The sequence below is a fragment of the Nelumbo nucifera genome, chromosome 4, assembly GCF_055504915.1.
Source record: "Nelumbo nucifera cultivar China Antique chromosome 4, China Antique-T2T, whole genome shotgun sequence".
NCBI classification, from domain to species: Eukaryota; Viridiplantae; Streptophyta; class Magnoliopsida; order Proteales; family Nelumbonaceae; genus Nelumbo; species Nelumbo nucifera.
Window position 1 is genome coordinate 2,458,960 of NC_142652.1, and position 26,319 is coordinate 2,485,278.

The 26,319-nt window shown below is 37.4% G+C and overlaps 1 protein-coding gene across 4 annotated transcripts; it reads right to left on the reverse strand.

Annotated features, from left to right (window-relative positions):
- Positions 1–1,585: 1,585 nt before the first annotated feature.
- Positions 1,586–13,310, reverse strand: ML1 (MEI2-like protein 1). 4 transcript variants are annotated; one of them, XM_010250939.3, is made up of 15 exons: positions 12,488–13,310; positions 11,546–11,863; positions 11,271–11,316; positions 8,222–8,440; positions 7,605–8,044; positions 7,321–7,479; positions 6,949–7,065; positions 6,702–6,850; positions 6,365–6,462; positions 5,825–6,253; positions 4,332–4,986; positions 3,299–3,383; positions 3,129–3,197; positions 2,825–3,004; positions 1,586–2,314 (listed from the first exon to the last, which is right to left on the reverse strand). In XM_010250939.3, the coding sequence occupies exons 2-15, from the start codon at positions 11,621–11,623 to the stop codon at positions 2,159–2,161; spliced, it is 2,880 nt and encodes a 959-aa protein (XP_010249241.1). In that variant the 5' UTR covers positions 11,624–11,863; positions 12,488–13,310; the 3' UTR covers positions 1,586–2,158. The 4 variants fall into 4 exon arrangements, with proteins under 4 accessions (XP_010249241.1, XP_010249240.1, XP_088759106.1 ...); XM_010250938.3 differs by having other exon boundaries at positions 6,699–6,850; XM_088902980.1 differs by lacking the exon at positions 12,488–13,310 and adding an exon at positions 12,010–12,385 and having other exon boundaries at positions 6,699–6,850.
- Positions 13,311–26,319: the final 13,009 nt, after the last annotated feature.

Here is a 26,319-nt window from a genome sequence, read left to right on the forward strand (position 1 = left end):
ACACGAATTAGTAAAAAAGACACTTTATATAACACTAGATGGTTAGCACAAGCACACAAGTCTGTAAACCTCATGCTTAACCTTTACACAGTCTCAACTACCTACCTCCCCTCAAAGAATAACTTAAACTTTTGATGCTCAAAAGATTACGTAGAAATACGAGAAAATCATACTCAATCCCCCTTACAAAATACACATGGAGCCCCACCCTAAACGCATAAACCACTCTCATGGCATGTCGTGGGCATGGCAAAGGCTGCGATGTAACAGTTGGGGGTCCAACAAAGTGGCATGTCCCACGTGTCACTCTTCCTCAACTGTCGTGTTGCCGGATTCCGTCTGTCTGCGATCGATTTTCACGTTGCATCCAGCGTGTTGTTCTACTCCCGCTTTGCCTCGCTCCCTAGACCTCTCACCTTCTTCTCCATCGTCAGTCGTCACCTTCACAACGTGCCTGGATGTCCCACAGGCTTCGCCTCCGTCCCAGTGTCTCTAGCGGTTTTACGGTACATCTCCGTTGTTTTTACAATGGCAGAAGAGGCCAAGGAGTTCAGCCCCGATTTCCCGTCAGAATTGGTCACGCAGGACACATCTGACCAACCCCTCCGCGATGACCCCAGATTTTTCAACGAAAACCACTGTTTTCTCGTTTGGCTCCACCTGCATTTCTTCCATTTCGTTAATCTCCAACCAAACTCCTTGCGAAACCTTCCGCCTCTGCTCCACCTTCTTCTCGTTTGGCTATCGCCCTATACGATAGGAAATTATCTGGTCCGGTGAGAGAACTGCGGGTGTCTGTTAAAAGCCTAGCGTCGAACATAAGGCGGTTGACAGGGTCCGTTTGACTCATACCAGAACTCGAAGTCTTTCTTTTTTTTCTTTTCTTTTCTATAATTCCCAACATCTCCAGGGCTTCGATCGAAGCAGTCACGTTTCTATTTTCTTGTTCGTTCATTAGTGTTTGGATCTAATTTTTCTTTCCTTCACATTTTTATAATTGCCAGAGTCTACACGGCTTTGATCCGACTATCCAACACTCGCATTTTTCTTTCTCATTCGGTCCCTTTGTTAGGGCTTACATCAATGGCTAATCCAGAAGAATCAAGCCCTCTTCTGACCAAGCAAGGTGATGGAGAGAGGAATGCCAAGCACGGCGAGAAAAAGGCGGCGCCTACGAAACCAGTGGCGGTGGAATCTGGACAGAGCATCGACCGGGGTGCGGGATGGACTGCCGATGGTTTGCCGTTAGGACACAGGAGTGTAGTTGGTGAACCGGTGGCTCGTGCTCAATGGGATTCCTCTCAACGATGATCGAATGGGGCTCCTTTAGCCCTCTACTTCCTCATAGAACTTGAGCGAGAGAGGAAGAGAGTGGAAGAACACAGCTTGAATAAGAGAGAGAAGGCACATGTCAAAAATATAAAACATGAGCGTTAAGTCATAAACGTTGTAAGTGTTGATCTCTAATTATATCCGTACACCAACCAAATGCTTTAGGTATAGATATAACGCAGAAGCATAGGAGGATCGTACAACGGTTAAACGAGAGTTAACTTCAGATTAAAATAATATCAAAGGGACGATAGAATCAAACACTACAAATTCATTCAGAAATAGACTAGTACATATAAAATACACCAAAATTTTCAGGATCATATCACTCTCGCTCTCCCTCTCGCCCTCTCTCTCTCTCTCTCTCACACACACACACCTTTGCCCAATCCAAAACAGGAACCCGCTAGGGATCCAAAAGGACAACGTAGAACTTTTAAAAAAACACTTCTAAGGGAACAAAGAAAAAACGTTAAGACACAGAGAATCCTCCTCGAGTTCACGAAACATCAACCTCCCTCGTTTAGAAATTCCTGTACACTTTTTGTTACTTGCGGCGATTCAAAATCTCGAATGTCACCTGTTCTGCTTTTCTCGTTGTCGAGCTCAATGTTACACAACTTTGAGGTCCCATGGAAAAATGGAAATGACCTCACTAGTCTAAAAATTTCACGTTCCCAAAATTTAGAGGAAAAAAAAAAAAAAGCTTTTCGAAAGCACCCCAAGAGAATCCATCAGTCACCCTGAAAGCTGGTAGAAATTAGAGGACTCATTTGTATAGATTGCTTAGGGTCCTATAGTTGGTGCTCGAGAAATTTCAGCTTCATCAATCCGAGTCCTTTGCAGAAACTGATGAAGTGTCCGTTCCATTCCCAGATTCCTCCGCATTTGCAGACACTGATTGGCTTCCTTGATTGTCATTGCCAGTGGTTCGTGGTTTGCCAGGCCTTGATCGAACATTGACCCCCATTGGGAAGGGCTCCTGCAAAGAGAAAAAGTCCTTTTAGGCTTTCTGTAGTTGCAAACTAATTTCAGTCGATGAAAAAGGAGTAGTCCCAGCACGCATGCTATTAAGGCAAATTACTTTGGGGCTCTAAGGGAGTTCTCCTATTCCTCTCACTGCCTTTTATTCATGGAAAAATATTTCATCTCAATAAACCTTGCCATGTGTTCATAATATGGAGGGCTATTATTGGTTGGAATCATGTAATAAGGCCATATAGGGCTGACAGGCTGTAGGATTGAACATATGCTCAATCCAATGAATCCCCTTTCTGACGAACAGTTTATGCGTGGTAGAAATATGAAGGGAAGCTCCTCACCCTGATTTGGGAACAAATGTACACACAGACATACATCGGCAGAGCTAAGATGCTACATAAAGATTAGATTAACTAATCCTAGCATTTTGTTTAAAGAGTATGCAGGAAGCATAAAAAAAAAATTGAGCCAATAATGAAAGAGCAGCCTACCAAAAATGTGATTCTCATACCTGATCACCTGCATTTGGGCCATCAGAATGAAATAGAATAGGGCGGCACCGTTTATCCTCATTCATCAAGCTTGAATTCTGGAAATGGGCAATCAAAGCAGCTTTTCCCTGAATACGGGCATATGCAAGTGATGCAACCTTTTCACTGTTGAACTTTTCCCATTTCTTACCATTAAATGCCTGCAAAATATGAATGTTCCCTTCAGTTTACATTCATTGTATATAAGATGTACCTCAAAAGATGTACATTAAACAGAAATAAATGAAAACACTCATATCCTATAATAGTTCACATGGATCTAACCTGAAAGAATGGAACAATATGGAGAGGTTCAATCATATTAATGAAGGCATACCCAACGTTGCATTTGTTCTGAGACAAAATAAATGGAAGCATAATCAGTAAGACAAAAACCACAGATATATATATATATATATATAACCAAGTTTTCCACTGGCAGATAATTCACTTGCCTTGAAGTCAATTGGCAAATAAAGGAAATCGTAAGTTCCTCGATGGTGCTCATCAATCGCAGCCAAAAGCATCTTTGAAGTATACCTATAATTACCACGAAATCAAATCAAAATTGTGAAAGCCTGAAAGGAATAGAGAAAAAGCAAGCACTCCACATGAATGCAAGACCATTCCTCCACCTAAGGAAGAATGCAAAACCTAAAACCTATGAGGGGCTTTAATACATCGGGGAGCATAAAAGAAATTGCATGCTTCTCTCTTCCCTGGCACTCTAAAGGAAGCAACGAACATGATAAAGTGGCTGATAGAACCATGAAGTGTTAAGGCTAAACTCAGCCAATATGAAACTATGAATGACCCTAAACACCTCTAAGTTGGGAAGAGTCAGGCTTTTAGACAACCAAACATATCCCACAAATTAAAATTTACACGGGAGAATGTATGAATTTCAAATAATACACAGCAACATCAAGGAAAGGTGTCTTTTTTTCATCAATCATCATCATCTAAGCCTTGTCCCAACTATATGGGTGGTCGGCTACATAAACCCTGTTTCACCATTCCGTTTTGTTCAGAAAGGTGTGTCCTCGTTTAAGTCTTCCAAACATTAACCAACGTTGAAAAATTTTCCTTCTTCCTAGGTTGCTCAAATATACCATGTTGAATGTAGTAGAGTCTCTAGATATTTAATCTATATCAGTGGCAACTGATTACCTTGAAAGCAAAGTATCTATGGTAAATCCACCATTTTGTCAATCCAGACATATTGTCCTGGTAACTTTTGGAGTAGGGGTACAACTTGAGCGGACTTGGATTGAGCTTTTGTTAAATTCTGAATGGGTCCAACCCAAAGGCCTGAGCCCAACACAGTATAAAATCTTCAACTCAGGTACTCGAGTTGCACTCCTTTTTTGGAGTATATCAGCATGTCCAAAGTCCAAACATGTGTGCGTTAAGTTTGTGTGTGTGTGTGTGTGTGTATAACACAGAGAGAGAGAGAGAGAGAGAGAGAGATGCTGGACATCCACATACTTGTTAGGAATATTCTTTATCATAACTGTTGTTCGTGTATCCTCTCCACGCAGTATGCGGTCAATATCAAGTTCATACTGCTTCTTGTTGTCAGCCTGATTAGAACCAACATCACTCCTACGGCTTCTCATCCGCTCATTAGGTGCATCGTATGAGCTTGACATAGGAACCATCAGGTTTCTTCCAGGGAACATGTGGCACCTTTGTTGAGGGGAGTGCAATCCAACATTTGTAGAGGGAATTGATGGATCCATACAGTTACCACCAACAGGAAAAATGTTATGACAAGCAAGTTCTAAAGGATGCAATGTAGAGTTTCCTGAAAATCCCATATTCCCAAGAGAACCTGGGTGGAAACCAGATGCCTCAGGAGAATCCCCAGAATAGGCATGAGGCCTATCCCAGAGAGATGGATTAACAGCTGGTGCTGATCCAACATGGTGATGTATTGGTAGAACTGTATTCAGCATATGAGATGGTGCTCTAGGAAGTCCATGCAGTTGCACAGGGGGATTATTATGCATGCCATTGACGAATGATGGAGAGTTTGGCCACATCATATTTGTTGGAGGATGAGGCTGATATGAGTTGGAGCAATTCCACATATGATGATGTCCACGAAGAGGGTAGCTCCCATTTCCAGAAGAACCAAAAACTGTGTAACACGGGAAACATCAGTTGCAATGCAAGTAATAGAGGAAACAAGCATGTAATAAAATCCCAGTTACCATCTTTTCATTCAAAAATAGCAAATCACCCGACTAAATAGACAACCAGCTTATCAAGTTGTTTCTAGCTACATGCCGACTTGCTCAAATCTGAAAACCTTAAGTGTGTAATAAAATCCCAGTTACCATCTTTTCATTCAAAAATAGCAAATCACCCGACTAAATAGATAACCAGCCTATCAAGTTGTTTCTAGCTACATGCTGACTTGCTCAAACCTGAAAACCGTAAGTATAATAGAAATAGTTTGACCCAAAAACACAGGTTAGATAAGTAGCTAGCTGAGAAATTCCTGAAACTGCTTTCTTTTCTGCCTTTGCTATTATTCATTTCATCTTTGCCTTTTGTTCTCACAAGTGGAAACTTGAGGTTCCCCTTCAAGTTAATTTAATAGCACTCTACAAACAGTACAACCTAGTACAAAGAACACAGGGAGAGATGGAATATGCCCCACTTGGGAGATATCATATGCCTAGTATAGCTGAACTTAATAATCCTCATCTAACTATCACATTTAATCAGGACTGACTGTTAAATATCTGTTCTCTTTCAAACAATGCAGGATAGATCATATCGTTACTTAAACCAGTTAAACAAGCTCCTAGGCTAAGAGAGTTGTTGCAATTGGCTATATTAAAAGGTACCTTTCACTTTCCATTCTAATCTGTTTTCCCATTATGCTGGAAGTGGGGACAGTTGTGCATTCAGCCAGATACTTCAAAGAAAAAAATCAAAACTAAAGCTCTATTAAATGATCAGTCACATACCACCATCATTAATATCAACTGAAAGCCCATTTGAGCCTACTCTGCAGATCTGCCTGTTCTCAATTCCTTCTGATGGTCTAGAGCTGATATTTGCTGCTATAGGTGCCATGGTGCCTGGAGAATTGTAAGGAACACCATTGACTAAACCATCGTGATATTCTGGCAATGAATGAGGATGGAAAGTTGGCATAGACTGAAAACCAAACTTCATTTGGCCCAGCGAGTGGCTAGGCTCACCAAACCCAGATAGGTTGCCAACAGATGCAACTCTAACTGGAGAGCGTATGCTATTGGGGACAGAAGAAGAAATATCATGATGAAAGGCATTTTCCATGAATGGACTAACAGGTGCTCGGATTGTGGAGTGTAGACCCTGGACAGCTCCATTCTCCATGCAACTAGATGTGACTGACCCATTAGAAATTGAACCTGTAAAGGATGCCATGTCAGAGAGCATAAACTAATGTTTGTCCATTTTTTCATAGTGTAGCATTAAGTACTTGTTGGCAAATCAACATTTCTATCAGGCAAGAGTTTTACCAAAGCATCCTGATGGTGAACCACTAGGAGGGCTACTCTGTTGTTGAGATGAAATGGAATCTTCTTGCTCCAGCTCTGGAGAAAACTGTTGCATCAGACTGCAAAGGGAATAGTTTACTATAAATTTAGATTTCATCATGCAAAAAAATGATTATGACAAGGATAATAACAAATAAAGGTATCACATGGACAAGTTTCGGGCTTCAATACCCTACTCCCATATAAGGGATAGAAAGGAAGAGATTTTCACTTGCTCCTAGAACTTGACCATCCATTTCAATGGAGCCTAAGTTTAAAATAAGAGAGAGAGAGAGAGAGAGAGAATGGATAATACCACCGTCTTGCACCGCCTGGACGACTTGGTTCAAGCTTGATCCGCTTCCCCGCAATATCACTCCTGTTCAGAGCACGAAGAGCAGCCTCAGCAGCCCTAACATCATAAAACTCTATGAATTTGTGATTATGTTTGTGTGGAGTTTCACGGATCTACAACCAAAAATAACAAACCATGTAAGCCCATATTATCATAATACATACTTTCAAAAAGTTAATGTACAGAAAATAATATTAATGAACCAGCTCACCTCCTTAATTTCTCCATAAACACCAAAAATCTGGCGTAGGTCATCATTGGAAACAGAAGAATCTAGGTTGAACACCACCAGTGTTCCCTGATTAATATCTTTCTCCGAAGGATTGTCCTAACCACCAATTACCCACAAGTCATCTAGCAATACAACATCATCTTCAAGCACAAGGGAAATGTTTGGAAGAGCAAGAGCTTCCACACATATTGGAACATTTTACAAGTTAAGCTACTCCCATGTAATGAAAATGATGAATATTAGGAGTTCTAAAGTTTGTTAGATCTAGTTATTTGTAAAGTGTGTGTTAGTTGCAATGGCACCAAAATATCATGCATATGCTGAGAAGAGCAGAACATCCCAGATGAATACCTTTGGAATCGAATAGTGTATGTCAAGTTTCCTACGCCTCAATGGCTTGTTTTGGAGTGCTTTCATTGCATTTCGTGCTGCTCTTATATCATAATAAGAGATCATAACAAAACCACGGTGCTTGCATGCTGTATAAAGAGTACGGATGTCGCCATATTGCTGTATGAACAGAACATAATTTTGAAGGATGACAATAATTATAAGTTCTTGATTAGGAATATTGATGTAATTATCATTAAGAAAATCTTAACCACAAAGCATGTGAAACATAGAACTACAAATACCTCAAAAAGAACCCTCAACTCTGAGTCTTCAACATTGCTATTTATATTTCTGACAAAAAGTGTTCTAGAGGGGTGTTCTCCATAAGGGTGCTCCCCAGCAACAGAGCCATTGGACCCCCCCTGCTGATTATTGGAAGCTCCCCCAGAGATATCAGAATATATTTCGGCTGCACAGGCACCACCATCTCCTTCTAGTTCCAGCCCTCCAACACTGCTAAAGAGATCAAAATCTTCTACATCATCCCCACTATTTGGTTGGGCAATATACTCTATCTCATCGAAGACACCGGAAAGCAAATCATCGTCATCAGGAAGGAGGTCCCCAATTGTTTGTGCCTCAATTTCTTCGAGGGACTTAAATGGCTCCTCTTCCTCATATTGGGAGGCAACAGTATTATTAGCAGACTTTCCAAATAGAACATCATTGGATGCTAGTCTCACTGTACCATAAGGAGAAAAAATCAGTGCAGAGAGACTATAGACTTAATGATAAGAATGAAAAAAAGCAAGAAAACCATACTAATTACAGACATCAATGCAGTCAGAATGGTACACAAAGTAAATGGTGCAGCATACTAGCATGCACCAATAAACAAATGTGTAAAAAGGAAACTTACATTTCCTATTAAATATTTCTGAGAAGGAACTCGAGAATAGACCATTCTCATATTGACCTCCATTCATATCAGTTCTCCCACCTTCTGCAAAATAAGAAGTTGGCTGCAAAAATAACTTGGACCTTGCTCCAGCATCATAATCCAGAGATCTCCATGAAGCCAGGGATGGATCAACTGGTTTGCTGCAAGACATTTGTGATACTCCACCTCTTCCTACTTCTGATGAAAGAAAAACATTAAGGCATATATAAGATTGTTAAGAAAAAGAAAGTAAATACACCTCCATAAAGACTAAGGCAGTTTAAAATGGGTGTAAACATTAATATATAAGCAAGGAAATAGAAGAAATGAGCTATTTCTGCAAACATCAGCATGTAAGGCGAAACTGGCACAGATGTATAACCCTCAACCATCAAATATCTAACAACAACCGATTTTAGTTACAATAAGATGCTACTGTTCCAGAGAAAACCAAGATATGCAAATAGTAAATATCATACAAAAGAGAAAATGAGGAAATTATACAGGAAAATCACCACAAAATAGGGAAACAGTCCTTACCAGACAACAAGAAATACTCCTACTGGCATACATAGTTTTAAGTAATTCTCATCATAAATTGACTTTACCTAGTGAATAACTCTTGGTTAGAGATATTCATCTGGAAGGTTACTATTTTGGTTTCCAGACTCCAGAATGAACATGTTGTTCATATGGTCCCAAGGTATTCCAACTAATTGTAACAGGGAGCTGAAATTACAGGATGGGTCTTGCATTTGTCTTATTCATCAGTCATTCATATTGGATATCTGGGCTATTCTTTTTTGATGAATGTTGAATGTTTACATTCTTAAGCTGTCTCTCCACTTCTCCTTTGGATAGAATTAATTGTATTGTACCTATTCTCCTTTTTTATGCTGAACAATATTTTTCTAGCAATCAATCAACCTATCCATATGAGAACAGGACAAAAGAATATGCTAACCACATAAGGATGGGATCATCGGCCCTCCCAACCCTGTCCTTATCAGAGGGCAAAGGATAGAGCAGCCACCAGGGTAGGGAGAGAGTTTTGACAACGGAGAGATAAAGAAAGAGAAAATGGCAAGTTTGAGAGGAGGTATTTGATATTTTTTCTATTCAAATATTTTTATTAAATAAAAATGAATATGGAGGTGCTCAACCCCCCCCCCCCCAACCTTGACATATTCGGGATTAGGCTCATGTAAAGGGACTGCTGTGTCTCCCTGAACGGGAGGACATTAACAGGGACAGAGTCGAAAAACAGAAGATCCCACCCCACCCACATATGACACCAATTTCCCCTTTTGACCAAACCACCATTAAAGTAACATTTTTTGGGAAAACAAAATAGTAACAGAGACTAAAAGAGACCAGTATCTCAAGTTTGAAATGGCATTTTATCCTGGAGCATGGAATGCATCTCAGTTTGGACCACCTTAAAATCTTAAATTGATGGCCCCAAAAACCAAAGCCAGCCTGAAGAAGTCACTATAATTTTATATGTTCTGGAAAGCCAAAATGTTTCCACATATTAATGATTGGTTTAACCATTACTGCTATTTATGTTAATATATTACATACTCCCTGGTTTCTCAAGTAGTGTTTTAAAAGGCATGCCCAAGTTCACAAGCAACACTCATTTTGGCAGGTGCACCTCATCTGGCTTGTTATGTTTCAATGAATTAACTCTGAATCTATATGTTGTACTTATGATGCCTAAACTTTAATAATGTTAAACTCAGGCCCGCATGGAACTAGGGATGCCATGGTTTGACCAGTTCTGTTGTTCAACCAATTTGACTATTGAGTTCATAAATGTCCATTTTTTCGATGTAATAAAATATAAAGATGGAAAGTTCATGGTTAAACCAGATTTTGACTAAGATCAACTGTTTTTACCATATTCCCGGCAATTCAATTTTGGAAACTAGGAAGCAATCCACTTTGGGTTCAACCACCCTTGTCCACAACACTTAACCCATTGAGGTATTTTATTCCTTTTAGAATTTGGATATGCACATTCCTTTTTAAAAGTTTTCTCTTTATTTTCTTTGTCAAGAGAAGTACCACACTTCATTCAAGCATGAGAGGGGATTAAATGAGGTGGAAAGTAATAATTGAAGTTACATTTTCAACCCTTACAATTAACGATGGACTAAATACACAAATATGGGCATTTTAACAGCCATTAAAGTTGATATTAAATCTATAATAAAATGACTTTTATACCCTTTCTCAAACAAAGAAATAGAGGGTACTTTTAGTCCAAAAAACTATTTCACTCTTCACCCACACTTTTATATATAGTATAAATATATTTCTGATGTTTATTTAATAAATATTCTTTAAAGTTATATTTATCAAAAAAAAATCTTTAAAGTTACCTTCAGAAAAAATTTAGGGACTCCTAACTGTTTCCAAATGTCCATTGGAACTTCACCCAGAATCCTTAGGCTCCATTTGTTTCAATATAAAATGGATGAAATTTTTTTTCAAGCTAAAATAATTGAGCTATACTTTTGCCCCTTCTACAATGAAAACCATGTTTTCCTTTTTGTTTACATCATAACAGTTTTTGCTATAAAAGGAGCAGAAAAAATAGCTCAAATATTTCATTTGGAATTTTTATGTCCATTTTACAATGAAAACTATGTTTTCCTTTTTTTGTACACAAAACAAGATTAATCTTGAAAGCTCCTAACAGTAAAAACTAAGCATGACTGAACTGCTTTTTCTTGTGAAAGGATAACTAATAGGTCAGTCCAAAAGTTGGTTAAGTATAAATGACATCTTTATGAATTAAAACTTAAAACAACATTTATTTTCTTTTTCAGTAAAAAACGAAATTTGGTTTGCCTTTATGGAATGTTACAAATATTAGTCATGGAACCCAGAATATGTGGAGAAGTCCTCCCCTATTAGACCATTAAAATCTATTAGATTTGGATTATGTCAAGCTCTAAGACAACATGCTTCCATGGACCAAAACAATAAAGCGCTGGGAAATGAAACAAGATATACTCACCAGGGTGATCGGGCATGTTTTCAGGCTTCCAGAAACCAACTTTCCTCTGCCAAGTGCAAATATAGGAGGGAGAGTAATTAAGATAATCCAAGAATGGAAGATTTTCCAAAAAACACAAATATCCTAAAATGAATACTAAGGCTAAAGAAGAACATTTAAGCGATTGAAATCAAATCAGGAGAGATAATGTTACACCAAAATTATGACAAGTGCTTAAAACTTTAAAAAAAAGGATAAATTCGGGATTCAATTCAACAATGTTGGAGGATCCATACCTCAGCGGGAAAACGGATTTCCTCACAGAAGTAGGAGGATGGAGGAAACCCCCTTTGGTTCATTATTTCAGAAGGCATGGTGAAATTCAGAAACGAAACGAACCAAATATAGGAACTAAAACTTAATATTCCGTATCTGTATGCTACTTTCCAAGCCGTATGCCCGCTCCTTGACAGGAAATTCAAGCCCTAGGCCTCCATATCTGTATCTACAAACTAAAATTTAATATTCCATATCCGTAAGCTACTTCCAAGCCGTATGCCCGCCCCTTGACAGGAAATTCAAGCCCTAGGCTTCCATACCAAACACGAGAAAGTCTGCATACGATGAAATCAGACAATTGAAAAGGGGTAAGAGTTAGCAATCCCAGAGATATATAAATTGAAAATGAAGAAAACAATTGCATCCAAATAAATCATACCAATAAAAAATCACAAAAAAAACAAATGAAGGTAATAGTTACACTGATTCAACTGCACAGTAGAATTCAACAGCAAACAACGGATGCGTAACTCCAGCAGTAAAAAAGACGGAAATATTAATGCATCTTAAATATCACTGAGGGAAGGGGGTTAGCTATCGCCAGAACTGCAAGACTCAAATTCAAAATTCTTTCTGTATAACCAAAATTCCGAGCATATGATGACTGAAAAATTCCTATTCGTCGCCTAGCACAAGAGGGTCATTAAAACAAAAGGGATAACAAGTCGGTAGAAATTAAAACGAAAGTAAATTGTTAAATCGGAAACAGGAAAGATCGGCATGAAGCCACGCTGAGAAATTCAAGCAGAAGATCTCATCACGACCACCAGAACCTTCAGAAACCCGATAAAAATACTACCTTTACACACGAAACACAACCAATCAAATAATCGGAGAACAAGACAAGCCTAATAACACCAAAACAACAATAATTCGATAAGAGAAGAAAGAAAACTTACCATTTAAACATTCATCTTCACCTCCAACCCTTCTTTTTCTCTCTCTGACTCTTCTCTGTAATGTTTTTTTCCGATTTTGATGATGAAAGAACAGAGAGATGATAGCATATAAACCAGATGGGCAGAAGAGGACAGAGAGAAAAATCGAATAGATTACGGCATAAGGCAAGGGGATTGAGGAAGGGATCTCGGCATCTGTGCCGTGTAAGAACCTCCAAAACTATGATACCCTCCCTCCTTTTCCCTTCATTGCAAGTTAAGAGCTAGAAAGAAAGGGAGTTTGTAAGAAAGACCGAGAATTATAATATTATTTCTCAACCAAAAAAATAATAACAGGAGCTCCCTCGCTATGGTTCCGTTGCATCTATTCTGGAGTGTCAAAGCTTTGTGATGGAATTAATGCATATTCCGGCAAACGAGAAGCAATTCTCCGGCGAGTTTCCTGACCCTCGCTCGCCCGCTCGGAGAGAGAGAGCGCGCGAGAGCGAGAGAGGGAAAGGGAGAGAGGGTGAGGATGGACGAGGAAGAGAGGGTTGGTTGGCTTTGAAAGAGGACAAAAAAAATAGGCGGGTTGTGCCTTAAACGGCGGTGGTTTTACCAGACCCACTCCTACAAACGAGAGGCTCCGATATGGATGGAGAGAGAGAGAGAGAAGCTCCTCTCCGTGAACAAGTTAACGGCGTCACCTCCAAGTCCGGGACGAGGTCTAGATGTACGGGCATCAGCGAATCGTGAGCGAAGCCAAGCTCCTCGTGTCTCACAGTGCTGAATCCTGATCTTTGCGTGAACAGTTTTTTTCAATTTTTTTGAAATTGCCCGAAGCACTTTTTCCGGTTTGGCCGTTAAACCACATAATGATAATGTTGCGAGTATAGAAATGGTTAAAAAAAGGGTATTCTGGTAAATTAGAGAGTGGGTGAAATAATTAAATAGTTGGAGCAGTTTGGGAAGATTAGTTAAGGTTTGTGTATCATCCATCCAGTTTTCCCACCGAGTACCTTCAGATCCGTGTCGTATACGATATCATTTTAGGAACACTAAAACATACAAGCCACGTGGATGGTGACATTAGGAAATTTCAGATGCGGACCCACTGAAGTGGCTACCTAATTTCGATATATTCACAAATTTAGGTGGGCCTGGGCCAAAAGGGAAGCACGTTCTTATGTCCAAATGATCTGCCACATGGAAGGATTGCATTATCGGCTGCCGGACCACTCCGTAATTAATGTGTCTTATATACAGCGGGATGAGGCACTCAGCGCTCTCATGAGTCTTTGACTCTTGAAAATGGCCCACGTATTAGTAAATGGAGGGTAGCGTGTCCTTCAATCCCACCATTTAAGAGGGTCCCACACTTAAATCAATACGATTGGATGCTGTATATGATCTCTATTATATGCAATACGCATTACTCTCGTTGGTTATTGGTTTATATTTTTTAAGTTCTTGGAATTGTCGGTTGTAAAAGCGTGGAACGACCTAGCTGTAGAGACATGTGCTGTCACATTTGTAACAGCACAGAAGAAAAGAAAATTAATAATAATAATAATAATAATAATAATAAAGATTAATATAAAAAAGTGGATTCTAAATGAGGCCTAGGGCAAGATTTACAAGTATAGACACCCTAATCGGTCATACTGATAAGGCTGTGTTTGTTTTCGATGTAAGACCAAAATTCAATCTTTGAAATTTAACAATAATGACTGATGGATTTAAATTTTTAGTGAATCGTAAATGATAATTGATACAAAAGCGTATCAATTATTGATAGAAAACTTAACTAATGAAAAGGTTTGCATCGATTTAAACAGTTTACAGTTTCGACGGGAGGCTTATATTTCAAAATAAACCACCTTGCACCGAAAACAAATATATAAAAATACGGATTGAGAGTAAAATTTTATATAGATCTGTATTTACACTACAAATTTTATATCAATTTATATTTACACGGAAAACAAATACAGCCTAAAGCAACAATGCAAAAACACATATTCTTCAAACAGAAAAGCTGTTAGGACGTGGAATACAATTACAAAGGTGGTCATGGGATCAAAACATTTTATTGGTCTATTGGCCTAGGAAATAGTAACACTATTCAATTGATGAAACGGGTTATCCATGAACAGTTTAATGACTGTTGGCCTTGGAGAATGGAAATGTATGACCACTCTGGTGGCCCATCCATACACAAGATTTTCATTCTATTTTCTACTCAGTACCATGGCCCATCTCACTTCGATGGATGTGACTTCAGTGGGTGATGATTTTGGGCCCCAGCTAATCAACCCAGTGGGATCTTTCCAAGGGTGGGCCCTAATCTCTAAAACCACAGTCACACTACAAGTTACAGGGGGTGTCTGACCCAAGTACAGGCGAAGAAAAAATTATTCATCATCTTGAGGAAAACATGCATGAAGTGGACAACTTGCGCACTAACACTGTAACATAATTCTTTTCCGGATATAGCTATTTCCTATCTGCTTTTGTCGTCCGCACCACTTTTGAGAGAGGGAATAAAACTAAAAAGAAGGTGGCATTTTCATTTTATAGGTGTGGATAAGCTTAACACTATCTATTGACAGGATGATGCTTTTTGGAGACGGGAATTAACGTATCTTTCTAATGAAAAAACCGATTGCGCCCTTGGATTTTTGGGCATCGGTTTATATGTGAGAAATTTGCTCGAGCCATTTTCATTGTGGATCATACATATCAACCATCAAGAATATTGGAACAAACAAGATGGACGGCATGATCATTACGGGGCTGCAATTTTCCATGCATAAGATAGGATAGAAACCTTATTGGAGTACACGTCATAATAAAAATATGATAGCTCACAGCTCAGCATGTAGCCTTGAATGATTAGCATGTTGGTATTTTCATTAGTGAAGCATTTTATCTTAATTGCCCTGATCAATTCAAATCATGCAAATTTGTCTTATTGTACCCTTCACGAATGCACCGTACGCCACACCTCTGGAACATCGTGCAGTGCCACTTTATGTGGGTCCCACTAAAATTCTTCACTATAAATAAATCTGTAAATTCAAAAAATAGGAGTCAGGATTTCCCTACACTCCCAATAGCAGCGTGCCATATCAATATTGAATCACGTGTATATCTTCGGTCTCAATCCTTCTCAAAGAGAGTGATTTTTAATAAAATATACTAAAATATCTGAATTGCCGTTCCCTCTTAGTTTACTATTAGCACTCTATAAACCGCATCTTATTCATGAATTTGACATTAATTCATCGGCAGAATTCAGTTTATCTCTAAAAATCTTAAATTCACCCTAGAGGTAGACTGAATTATAAAAACCCCTAAAATCTAAAACGGCAAAGAGCAATAACCTGTGCTAATACACTCCTTAAACTCCCTTTTCGTTTTGGCCGGTGATGGAATTGAGAGATGAAGTCGAAGCCTTCATTCCTCTCTCTGTTACCTCGTTTTGATCGGTGACAAAAATGGGAGAGGAAGCCAAAGTCTTCCTTCTTCTCTCTTGTATTCTTTGTTTCTTCATTGTTATTAACCTTACTTTTTGTTTATAAATGTGTTTTTTTAAGTTAAATAAAAGAAAAATGGGCAAAATGGCCCAATCGATCCTTGAGAGACAAGGTCTTCTTCTTTGGCTCAACAGTTTTAAACACTACTGCTTAAGCATCAAGTGAACACTGGTGAAGCACCGATATAGACAATTAATAAAGTATTGTTTCTCCAACTGTACTAATGAAGTTTTACCTTCCCAATTAACTTTATCGATGATGAAGAGACAAAATCGATTTCACTCAAGTGATGTTGATTTAGTATGAGAGGATAAAGAAAATGAGGTGATTTTTGTTTCTTAAACACTGATTTGTGGGAACGTGAAAATGGGGCAGGTTAATAGAGAGCGAGAAAATAATGAAAATTTGAGGAAGAAATCAGAAATAATGGATAAGAGGAGTCAGCACATAAGAGAGAGAGACATGATTTAATACTGGCACGTGTGATATGTACATATGATTTAATGTTAATGTGGTGTCCTGTGATTGGTTGTGCAAGATGTTGTGCAGGGAATCCCAACTCTAAAAAGAATCGTATAAAACAGGTACTCTATCATTCGGATGGTGTTTGTTTAAACACCATGATACATGGGTATTTTCCTTAATAGAATTGAAGGTTCGTTTAATTAAATTGTTTATTAATATTAAATAAATACTTGTCTCTCTTTGTATGGAATTCATTTTGTTGCAGGAATATTTTGATTGTTTATCCCAATACTTAAGTGTTTATTGTTTTTCCACTACCAAATAATTTAGAATGTTGCTTAACTATTAAAAACATTAACAAATATTTATTTAATTATTTTCTCATTTTCTCAAAATTATATATATAATGTTTATTAAATAAATGACAATATATACTATCTATACTACATATAAAAGTGTGAAAGATGTGTTAAACTTTTGGAATAAAACTATCATTTATTTCTTTGTTTGAGAAACAATATAAAAGTCATGTATTATAGTTTTATTGCCAACCTTAGTGTCTTCTATAATGGCCATGTTTGTGTATTTAATCCATCCCTAATAGTAAGGGTTAAAAATGTAACTTCAATTATTACCTTCTACCTCATTTAATCACATCTCATTAAGTCTTATACTTAATGTATTAAATCCCATTTTCTACTATTAAATTATATATTTTTAAGTTATTTTCACCAATAAATTCATTGATTAGATTTATATATTCTTAAAAATATAAACTTATATATTTTAAAACTAACTCAAAAACAATACCATCCTTTATCAAAGTGGTGGCTAAGCAATTCAACCATCCAAATCAAATTGATCGACATATGAAGTCATAGTTAGGTAATAAATTTGTTTAAAATGGAAATAAATACATAAATTTACAAAAAAAAATAGACACACTTATGATGTTTTTTTATGTAACCGTTTTTGGGATGTGTAAAATTTTTTGGCTAAGTACCACGTGTTTGACCTGGTGGTGACGTGCCTTGGTGATGAGCTACTTGGTGGTGAACTTCCCGGGGGAGAACTGCCTGGTGGCGAACTGCCCGGTGGCGAACTACCTGGTGGCGAACTGCCTGATGGCGAACTGCCTGGTGGCGAACTGCCTGGTGTCGAACTACCTGATGGCGAACTGCCTGGTGACGAACTGCCTGATGGCGAACTGCCTGGTGACGAACTGCCTGATGGCGAACTGCCTGGTGGCGAACTGCCTGGTGACGAAACTGCCTGATGGCGAACTGCCTGATGGCGAACTGCCTGGTGGCGAACTGCCTGGTGGCGAACTGCCTGGTGGCGAACTGCCTGATGGCGAACTGCCTGGTGACGAACTGCCTGATGGCGAACTGCTTGGTGACGAACTGCCTGATGGCGAACTGCCTGGTGGCGAACTGCCCGGCAGTGCTCCCTGGTGGCGAACTGCCTAATGGCGAACTGCCTGGTGACGAACTGCCTGATGGCGAACTGCCTGGTGGCGAACTGCCCGGCAGTGCTACCTGGTGGCGAATTGCCTGATGGCGAACTGCCTGGTGGCGAACTACCTGGTAGTGTTCCTTGATGGCGAACTCGTCACTTGACTTGCTCCTAGGCGGTCTGCAACTTAGAGGATGGTGGAGCTCCCTGGTGCAGCGCTACCCGACTACCCCTTGCATGAGGTGATTTTCTCTCCTTTGTAGACGACGGGAGCTGAGGGACCTGCGGGAACTGAATCAGAGGACCCGGGGGTATTTTCCCGGCGGGGACTCTCCGATGCCTAAGTTAGCATTCTGATTACAGAGGGCTTGGAGAGAAATGAGAGAGCTAGAGAGCGGGGGTTACCATACTCTTGTTTGACCCCCTTGGCTTTGGGGGTCGGAGTCCTTATATAGTGGTGCCCTCGCGGGTTAGGTGGGTAAAAAGCCTTCAAATGGTAAGACGTCATATCCCGTCAGAACCGGGGTACGGTGATGAACTCCTCGAGGTTGTCAGGTCGGCGCTTGTCAGTCGACGGGTCGGTGTCCGGGCCAGGTTGCTAGGCCGACGCCTGTGTCTGTCGGCGGGTCGGTGTCCGGGCCAGGTTGCCAGGTCGGCGCCTGTGTCAGTCGGCGGGTCGGTGTCCGGGCCAGGTTGCCAAGTCGGCGCCTGTGTCACGGTCAGGTCATCAGGTCGGCGCCTGTGTCCGGGTCATGTTGTCAGGTCGGTGCCTATGTCCGGGCTAGATCGCCAGGTCGGCGCCTGTGTCAGTAGGCGGGTCGGTGTCCGGGCCAGGTTGCCAGGTCGGCGCCTGTGTCAGGGTCAGGTCATCAGGTCGGCGCCTGTGTCCGGGTCAGGTCATCAGGTCGGCGTCGGGTCTTGTTGTCAGGTCGACGCCTGTGTCCGGGCCAGATCGCCAGGTCGGCGCCTGCGTCCGGGCCAGATTGCCAGGTCGGCACATGTGGCAAGCTCATCCGGCCAGGTCACGCAGGTCGCGCGCAGTTCGCGCAAGCCGCACGCAGGTCACACGCAGTTCACGCGCAGGCCGCGCCACGCCGCACAGGTCGCGCACAGGTCACGCGCAGTTCGTGCGCAGGCTGCACAGGTCGCGCGCAGGCCGTGCCAGGTCGCGCCAGGCCAGCCAGACCGGTGCTCGGGGGGGGGACCAACTTGGTAAGTTGTTGCCTGGGAGCTTGCCTAGTTGTCACGAGGTGCCACGTGTCGCAACTTCACTGGAGGGCCAAATCTGCCCTCATCATTTTTATTAATCAAATTAGAAAAATAAGTGTAATAAACAATAATTATTTTTTATTCACATTGAAAATGAAATACATAATTTAAAACTGACCAAAATGAAATATAAAAATTAATAATAAGGAGATCAACTTTTGGGTCAAATGTATTGACCTTTAATGTCATAAATAAACAATAAAAATTAATAAAATATAAAAATACATAAATTTTGCAAAAAAAAAACATTTAGGCACATGTATAGTATCGTGTATTTATTATATAAAACAAAAAGTAAGTGTGATATATCTAAATTATTTTTTACACACAAAAATATAAAAACAATTGAACATATCCATAATTCTACACTTACACTACTATTAAAAATATGAATAAGATTATGGAAATTTCTTTTGACTAAAATCAATGTTTTAAAAACCGACATAGAAACAGAACCACTATAGCTTTTTATTTTTGGGCCAGGGGTTCAACCGTTTAGTTTGAGCGAGTCAAATCAATAAGATATAAGATATAATGTAACTTTTATTTTGATCATTAGATTATGATCATGTTAAAGTCTACTGTATATATACATTATTATGAAAGGGGAGTATAAGACTTTGAGAAATAGGCAATTGCTTCAAGATGGTAAGTTTAAAAGAAGAAGAATAAGAGAATGAAGCATCACCAAATGTGGTTGTCACCATGTTCACTGATCATTGTTGCACAATCGTTTTGCTTTGAGAATAAGAAAAAGATGAAGAAGAAGAATAAAAAGTTGTCAACGACTCTCTCCATGTTCATCATCACTGCTACTACAACACCATTTGTCCTCTTCTTACATCTATGTCATATATCTAAATCTCTCTTAAATCCCATATCATTTGCTTCATCAGTGATTTGGTGTATTTCAAATTTTAATATAAATATCAGTGTTTAATCTCTCATCTCTTGCATCGATTTTTTGATTTCATCATTAGAGTTGTATTTTTTATTTTTCTGTTACAACTTAAAAATAATCATATATATGAGAAAACTCAAAATCAAAATATAAAAACTAAAATTCCTAACTAATTTTGGCCATAAAGAATAATTGAACACGATTATGAGATATGATTTTTTTTTCAATTATTTTATTTTTCTATGTTCTATTTTAAAATAAATACAAAATTAGAATTAGTTTGAAAGTGACATGAGAACCATTAATTGGGTCAAACATTTTAACAGTTAAACCATTTCTCTAACCATTTCAACTTTTTTTTTTGTAAAATAGCAGTTTGAGACCCTAATGGAACCGATGACTTGACCAATTCCTGAGCCAAAATTGTTTGATCATTACGTCTGATCCAGTTTTTAATGCAACAACTAAGGCCATGTTTGGTTCACTGCTATGGGCCTCATTCTATGCAAGAATGGGCAAAAATGAATAACATTAGAGTGTTTGGTTAGACAATTTTTACCAACAGCCACATTCTTTTTAGAATGAAAATTCAACCCACATAGCACAAAAACTAATTAGCTTGCAGCATGAAAAATCATTATGCCCCTTCTTGCTCATTTCATTATTTGAGAAAACTATACTTATAAAACAGTTGTCATAGATGTTTACTTTTGTGAAAGCACTTTTACAAAAGTACTTTTACGAAAAGCACTTTTATAAAAGCCTTTCATAAAAGTACTTTTAGGAAAGCACTTTTATAAAACTACTTTTACATGAACACTTTTACATGAAAGCACTTTTATGAAAGTACTTTTACGAAATCACTTTTATGAAAGTACTTTTACATGAAAGCACATTTATGGAAGTTCATTTATGAAAGCACGTTTACGAAAGTATTTTTATAAAAACACTTTTATGAAAGCGCTTTTATGGAAGTACTTTTACGAAGGCACTTTTACGAAAATACTTTTATAAAAACTTTTACGAAAGCACTTTTACGGAAACACTTTTATAAAAGTACTTTACTAAAACACTTTTATGAAAATACTTTTATAAATGCACTTTTATGAAAGTACTTTTATGAAAACACTTTTATGAAAGTAAATTTATAAAAACACTTTGTACCTTTACAAAAACACTTTTATGAAAGTAATTTTATAAAAACACTTTGTACTTTTACAAAAGCACTTTTATAAAAACACTTTTATGAATGTAAATTTATAAAAGCACTTTAGTGGAAGTACATTTATAAAAGCACTTTAATGGAAGTACATTTATAATAGCACTTTAATGGAAGTACATTTATAAAAGCACTTTTATGAAAGCACTTTTGCGTAAGTACTTTTATAAAAGCACTTTTATGAAAGTACTTTTATAAAAAGCACTTTTATGAAAGTACTTTTTACGAAAACACTTTTATGAAAGTACTTTTACAAAAGTACTTTTATGAAAACACTTTTACGGAAGTACTTTTACTAAATCACGTTTACAGAAGTACTTTTACAAAAGCACTTTTAGGAAGTCACTTTATAAAAGCACTTTTATGAAAATACTTTTGTAAAAGCACTTTTATGAAAGACTTTTATAAAATATTTTGTATGAAAGTAATTTTGTAAGATACAAAACATCTATGCCAATTGGTTAGCATTGACTAATGGAGACCTTGCCGACAATTTGTGAATATCGACACAATTTCTTTTTCTTTGAATAATGAAAATGAACAACTTATGACACTTGTCAATCTGAAAATAATTCATTTTTAGGAAAAAAAAGTGTTTGGTTCATAGCAATATTTTATCATTCTACCTATTTGTATCCATTATTTTCCATTTTAGAATTTCATCTTGGGTAAGAATGAGAAAGAATGAGAATTTAAACATATGTGTCCTAAAATACTCATTTTGAAATTTAGTATCGATTTAATTGTAAGGTTTAAATTATAAATTAAATTACGATATTTTGCCTCATTCTTTTTATTTAAATATTACATTGTTTTGATAAATGAACAAAAAAAAAGACAGAACAAAAAGATAAAACATTACAAAAAGAAGAGTTTAACGAAGTAGGTATGTATGTAAGTGATACTTAAAACTCCACAACTTGATATGATTATCACATATTTGGACGAGGTGTTTATGTAATTAGATTTGAACTTTGCAATTTGCATTTGATTAATAACAAAGAAAAAGAAAAAATATAAAAAATTACAAAATACATAAAGTTTATAGAAAATGTTGGATATATTATTACTATAATTATCATAATCTAAAATCGCCATGGCACATGCACACATACTAGTATATAAAAGTGTGGATATAAAGTGAGTTTTTTTTGGACTAAAATTACCCTCTATTTTGTTGTTTGATAAAGGGTATAAAAATTATTTTATTACACCTTTAATGCTAGATTTAGTGGCTACTAAAATGCTCATATTTGTGTACTTAGTCATTCTCTAATGGTAACGGTTGAAAATGTAACTTCAATTATTACTTTCCATCCCATTTAATCCCCCCTCATTAAGTCTTATAATTAAGGTATTAACTCTCATTTTCTCTTATTAAATCTTATATTTAAGTTATTTTCCACAAATAAATGCAACTAATTAAATCTAAGCCAATATTTTTTACAACATAAACCCGTATATTTTAAAACCGACTAAAAAACAAAACCATTATTTATTAAAGTGGTGGCTAAGCAATTCAACCATCCAAATCAATAAATTGATCAACATATAAAGTCATAATTATGTAATAAAAAATTTAGAATATAAATAAATACAGAAAATTATAAAAATGTAGAAAAAATTAGTCACACTTATGATATTTTTATTAATTAAATTAAAAGAACAAGTGTAATAAACAATAAATATTTTCATTAATAATGAGAATGAAATGCATAATTTACAACTAACCCAAAATGAAATTATTTTAATGATTGGCAAAGATCTATAGTTCAACTTTTGGGTCAAATGTGTTAACCTTTAATATCATAAATAAATAATAAAACTTATTAAAATATAAAAATAAAAAAATGCATAAATTTTCCAAAAAAAAGTATAATATCATATACTTATCATATAAAAAAGCAAGTGTGATATATCAGAATTATTTTTACACATATAAATAAAAAAATATATAGAAATTGAACACATTTATAATTTTATATTTACACTAATATTAAAAACATGAATAAGATTGTGAAACCTTATTTTGACTAAAATACTAATTTTTTAATTTAGCCCCTATTTAATTATGAGGTTTAAATTGTAATTGAACTACTACATTTCACCTCATTCAATTCCCACTATTAAAAACTTACATTTTTTTGATAAATAAACAAAAAAAGACACGCTAACAAGATAAAAATACTACAAAAAAATAAGAGTTTAATCAAGCAGGTAGGCTTGTCAATGATACTTGAAACTTCACAACTTGATCCAATTATCACATATTTGAATGAAGTGTTAATGTAATTAGATTTGAATTTTGCAATCCACATCTGATTAATAATAAAAAACCCAAAAAATATAAAAATAAAAAATACATTAAGTTCATAAATATTTTTGGATACATTATTACTATCATTATCATCATCTAGAATTACCATGTGCAAAGTACAAGCACATTTACTGGTATAAATAAACAGTCGCAAAATGCCAATTGGTTGATTGATAAGGTCTCCTGCTAGTTATAGTGGACACTTGGGATGAAATCCCCACATGCAACTAAGTTGGGGGAATTTATGGGCTTGAGGGATGGGATACCCCGTTGTGTAGTCCCTTGAGGGGAAAAAACTAAGCAACTCCTTAATTATTTGAGCCTCTAGAGATTTGAAATATTTTACGTTCAAAATAATATTTGATTTTGTTTATTTTAAGATAAATCCTCACATAAGTTAGGGGAATATGTGGGCTTAGGGGATGGGCTACCCCGTTTGTGTAGCTCCTTGAGGTGAAAAAAAGGGGTTTCTAGCATACAAGGGCAACTTTCGGGGTTTAATATCAATAAAAGTAATGTATTTAAAAAAAAATTAAAAATAGGATAATTTTTTAAAAATAATATATATAAAGGGTAAAAACACTGTTCATCATCTTATTATTTCCATTTGTTCACCAGAGCTGCCATCCGCCGCCGCCCGCCACCACCGCCTCCGCTTCTGGCAACATTGTCGTAGGTGGCCAGAGGTAGAGGTGGAAGCGGTGGCGCTGGTGGTCATTCCTCTGCCCGTCGCCGCTGCCACCTCTGTCTCCACCCATCTCTAGCAACGTTGTCGGAGGCGAAGGCAAAGGTGGGTGGAGGTGGACGGAGGCGGCAGCGAGCGACAGAGGATGACAGTGGCGGGCAGCGGCTCTAGTGAACAAATGGCAAGAAGAAGAAGATGAACAGTGTTTTTGCCTTTTATTGATATTATTTTTAAAAAATTAACCTATTTTTTAATTTTGTTTTAAATATATTACTTTTATTTATATTAAACCCCAAAAATTGCACTTATATGCTATTACCCCCCAAAAAAGGGGATTCTATGGGCAAGTTTTTGCCCTTAATATCAATAAAAATAATATTTTCTATATAATAACTAAAATAAGATAGTTTTTTTCCAAAAAAAAAAATCAAATAAGGGCATTGGTTACTATTGCTCGTCTTCCTCGTTCGAACGAAACTTTCACCAGAAACGAGCTTTTGCAAACAGACCGAAAATCGAAGACGGAAAGTTCATAGAAACCAACTTCTAGAATTCAGCTACCGACTTCTCTCTCTTGGAGAAAATTGCTGTAGAACATAAAAGTCGAAGATGGAAAGAAAAAACATGAGGAAGTAGTCTACCGTATGCCTCCAGAGGCAGCGATCGCTGTGAAACTAAATATACGGCTGAAATTGGCCGATTTGTCGGCAGCCATGCAAGAGAGAGCGTTTCGACATGCCAAAGCACTTATTGATGCCGCCTTAAACAGCTCGCGGCCTAACCCCACCCTACTCGCGAGGTGGGTTCCTCTACTTTTCAATCGGCAAGTTTTGCTTTCTTCTCTTCAAAATGGAAGTTCAACGAGCCACTGAGCCTCGTCCTCTGTGAGTCTGTGACTTCCAAAAGTAAACAAACGAATCTCTCTTGATATTACCGGTGATGACAAGTTTTGCTTTCTTATCTAATGTCCTTCAAGCTAAGATTTACCAGAGTCGCTGATAATATCAAGAGACACCCAGATTTACCAGAGACGCTGACAAGTTTTGCTTTCTTATTTATTTATTTATTTCTCTTCTTGACAGTTGATGGGCTTCTAGCCTTCTAGCTAATTTGTCTTGATATTACCACAGTCCGGACCTGCTAGAAAAAGGGGTGGACTGAATCTGAAGTGAAGTGGCTGAACCTGAAACTGAATGAGTTACAGCTTTCTTTAATGGCTAAAATAGTTATATGCAAAAAGAATCATTCAGTTACCCACTCATTTTTCCGGTTCAGTTTAGTGGTCGCAGAAAAGAATAATTTTTCCGACAGCTGTTGCAATACAGAGAGGAGGAAGACGTTGCATGAATACAGAGAGGAGGAGGACGAGTAAACAGTATCCAATACCCTTATTTTAAATTTTTTTAAAAAAGGTATATCATTTTAGTTATTATATAAAAATATTATTTTTATTGATATTAAGGACAAAACATTGCCCTTATCGACAAGAAATCCCCCGAAAAAAAAAACTAAACAACTCCTTAAATTTTAAGTGGAGCCTTTAGAGATTTCAAATATTTTACGTTCAAAAATAATATTTAATTTTATTTCTTTTAAAATAAAAAGAGAATTGGAGAAAGAATAAAAGGAACTCTTTCACGTGACAAATGACTTATTCCACTCAAATTGGCAATGCTGTTAGTTACATCAGCTATTTTTAGTTATCAGTTTAGTTATAATAAAAATCTCGGGTGGTCTAGAATTGCTAGACAATTGATTCCCACAAAAGTAGGTGACATTTTCAACCAAGCTTCACTCACCTAGGAATGGAAATGGGGCGGATCTTGATTATAAAAGTAATCTCAACCTTATAAATAATTTTTAAAGCATAGTTTGATATATATATATATATATATATATACACACACATAATTGGGGTCCGAGTGGGGAGGGGACCTTAATCCCCATCCCCGACCCCAACCCCGACCTCGATCGTGAATTCCTACTAATCCTCGTCCCCATTC

Coding starts and splice junctions, on each gene's coding strand:
- ML1 (XM_010250938.3), bottom strand. CDS start 11,623: ATGCCTTCTGAAATAATGAACCAAAGGGGGTTTCCTCCATCCTCCTAC. Junction 8,441..11,270: donor AAACATGCCCGATCACCCTG/GTGAGTATATCT, acceptor TTCTTTCATCAG/AAGTAGGAAGAGGTGGAGTA. Junction 3,005..3,128: donor ATATTGTTCCATTCTTTCAG/GTTAGATCCATG, acceptor CATATTTTGCAG/GCATTTAATGGTAAGAAATG.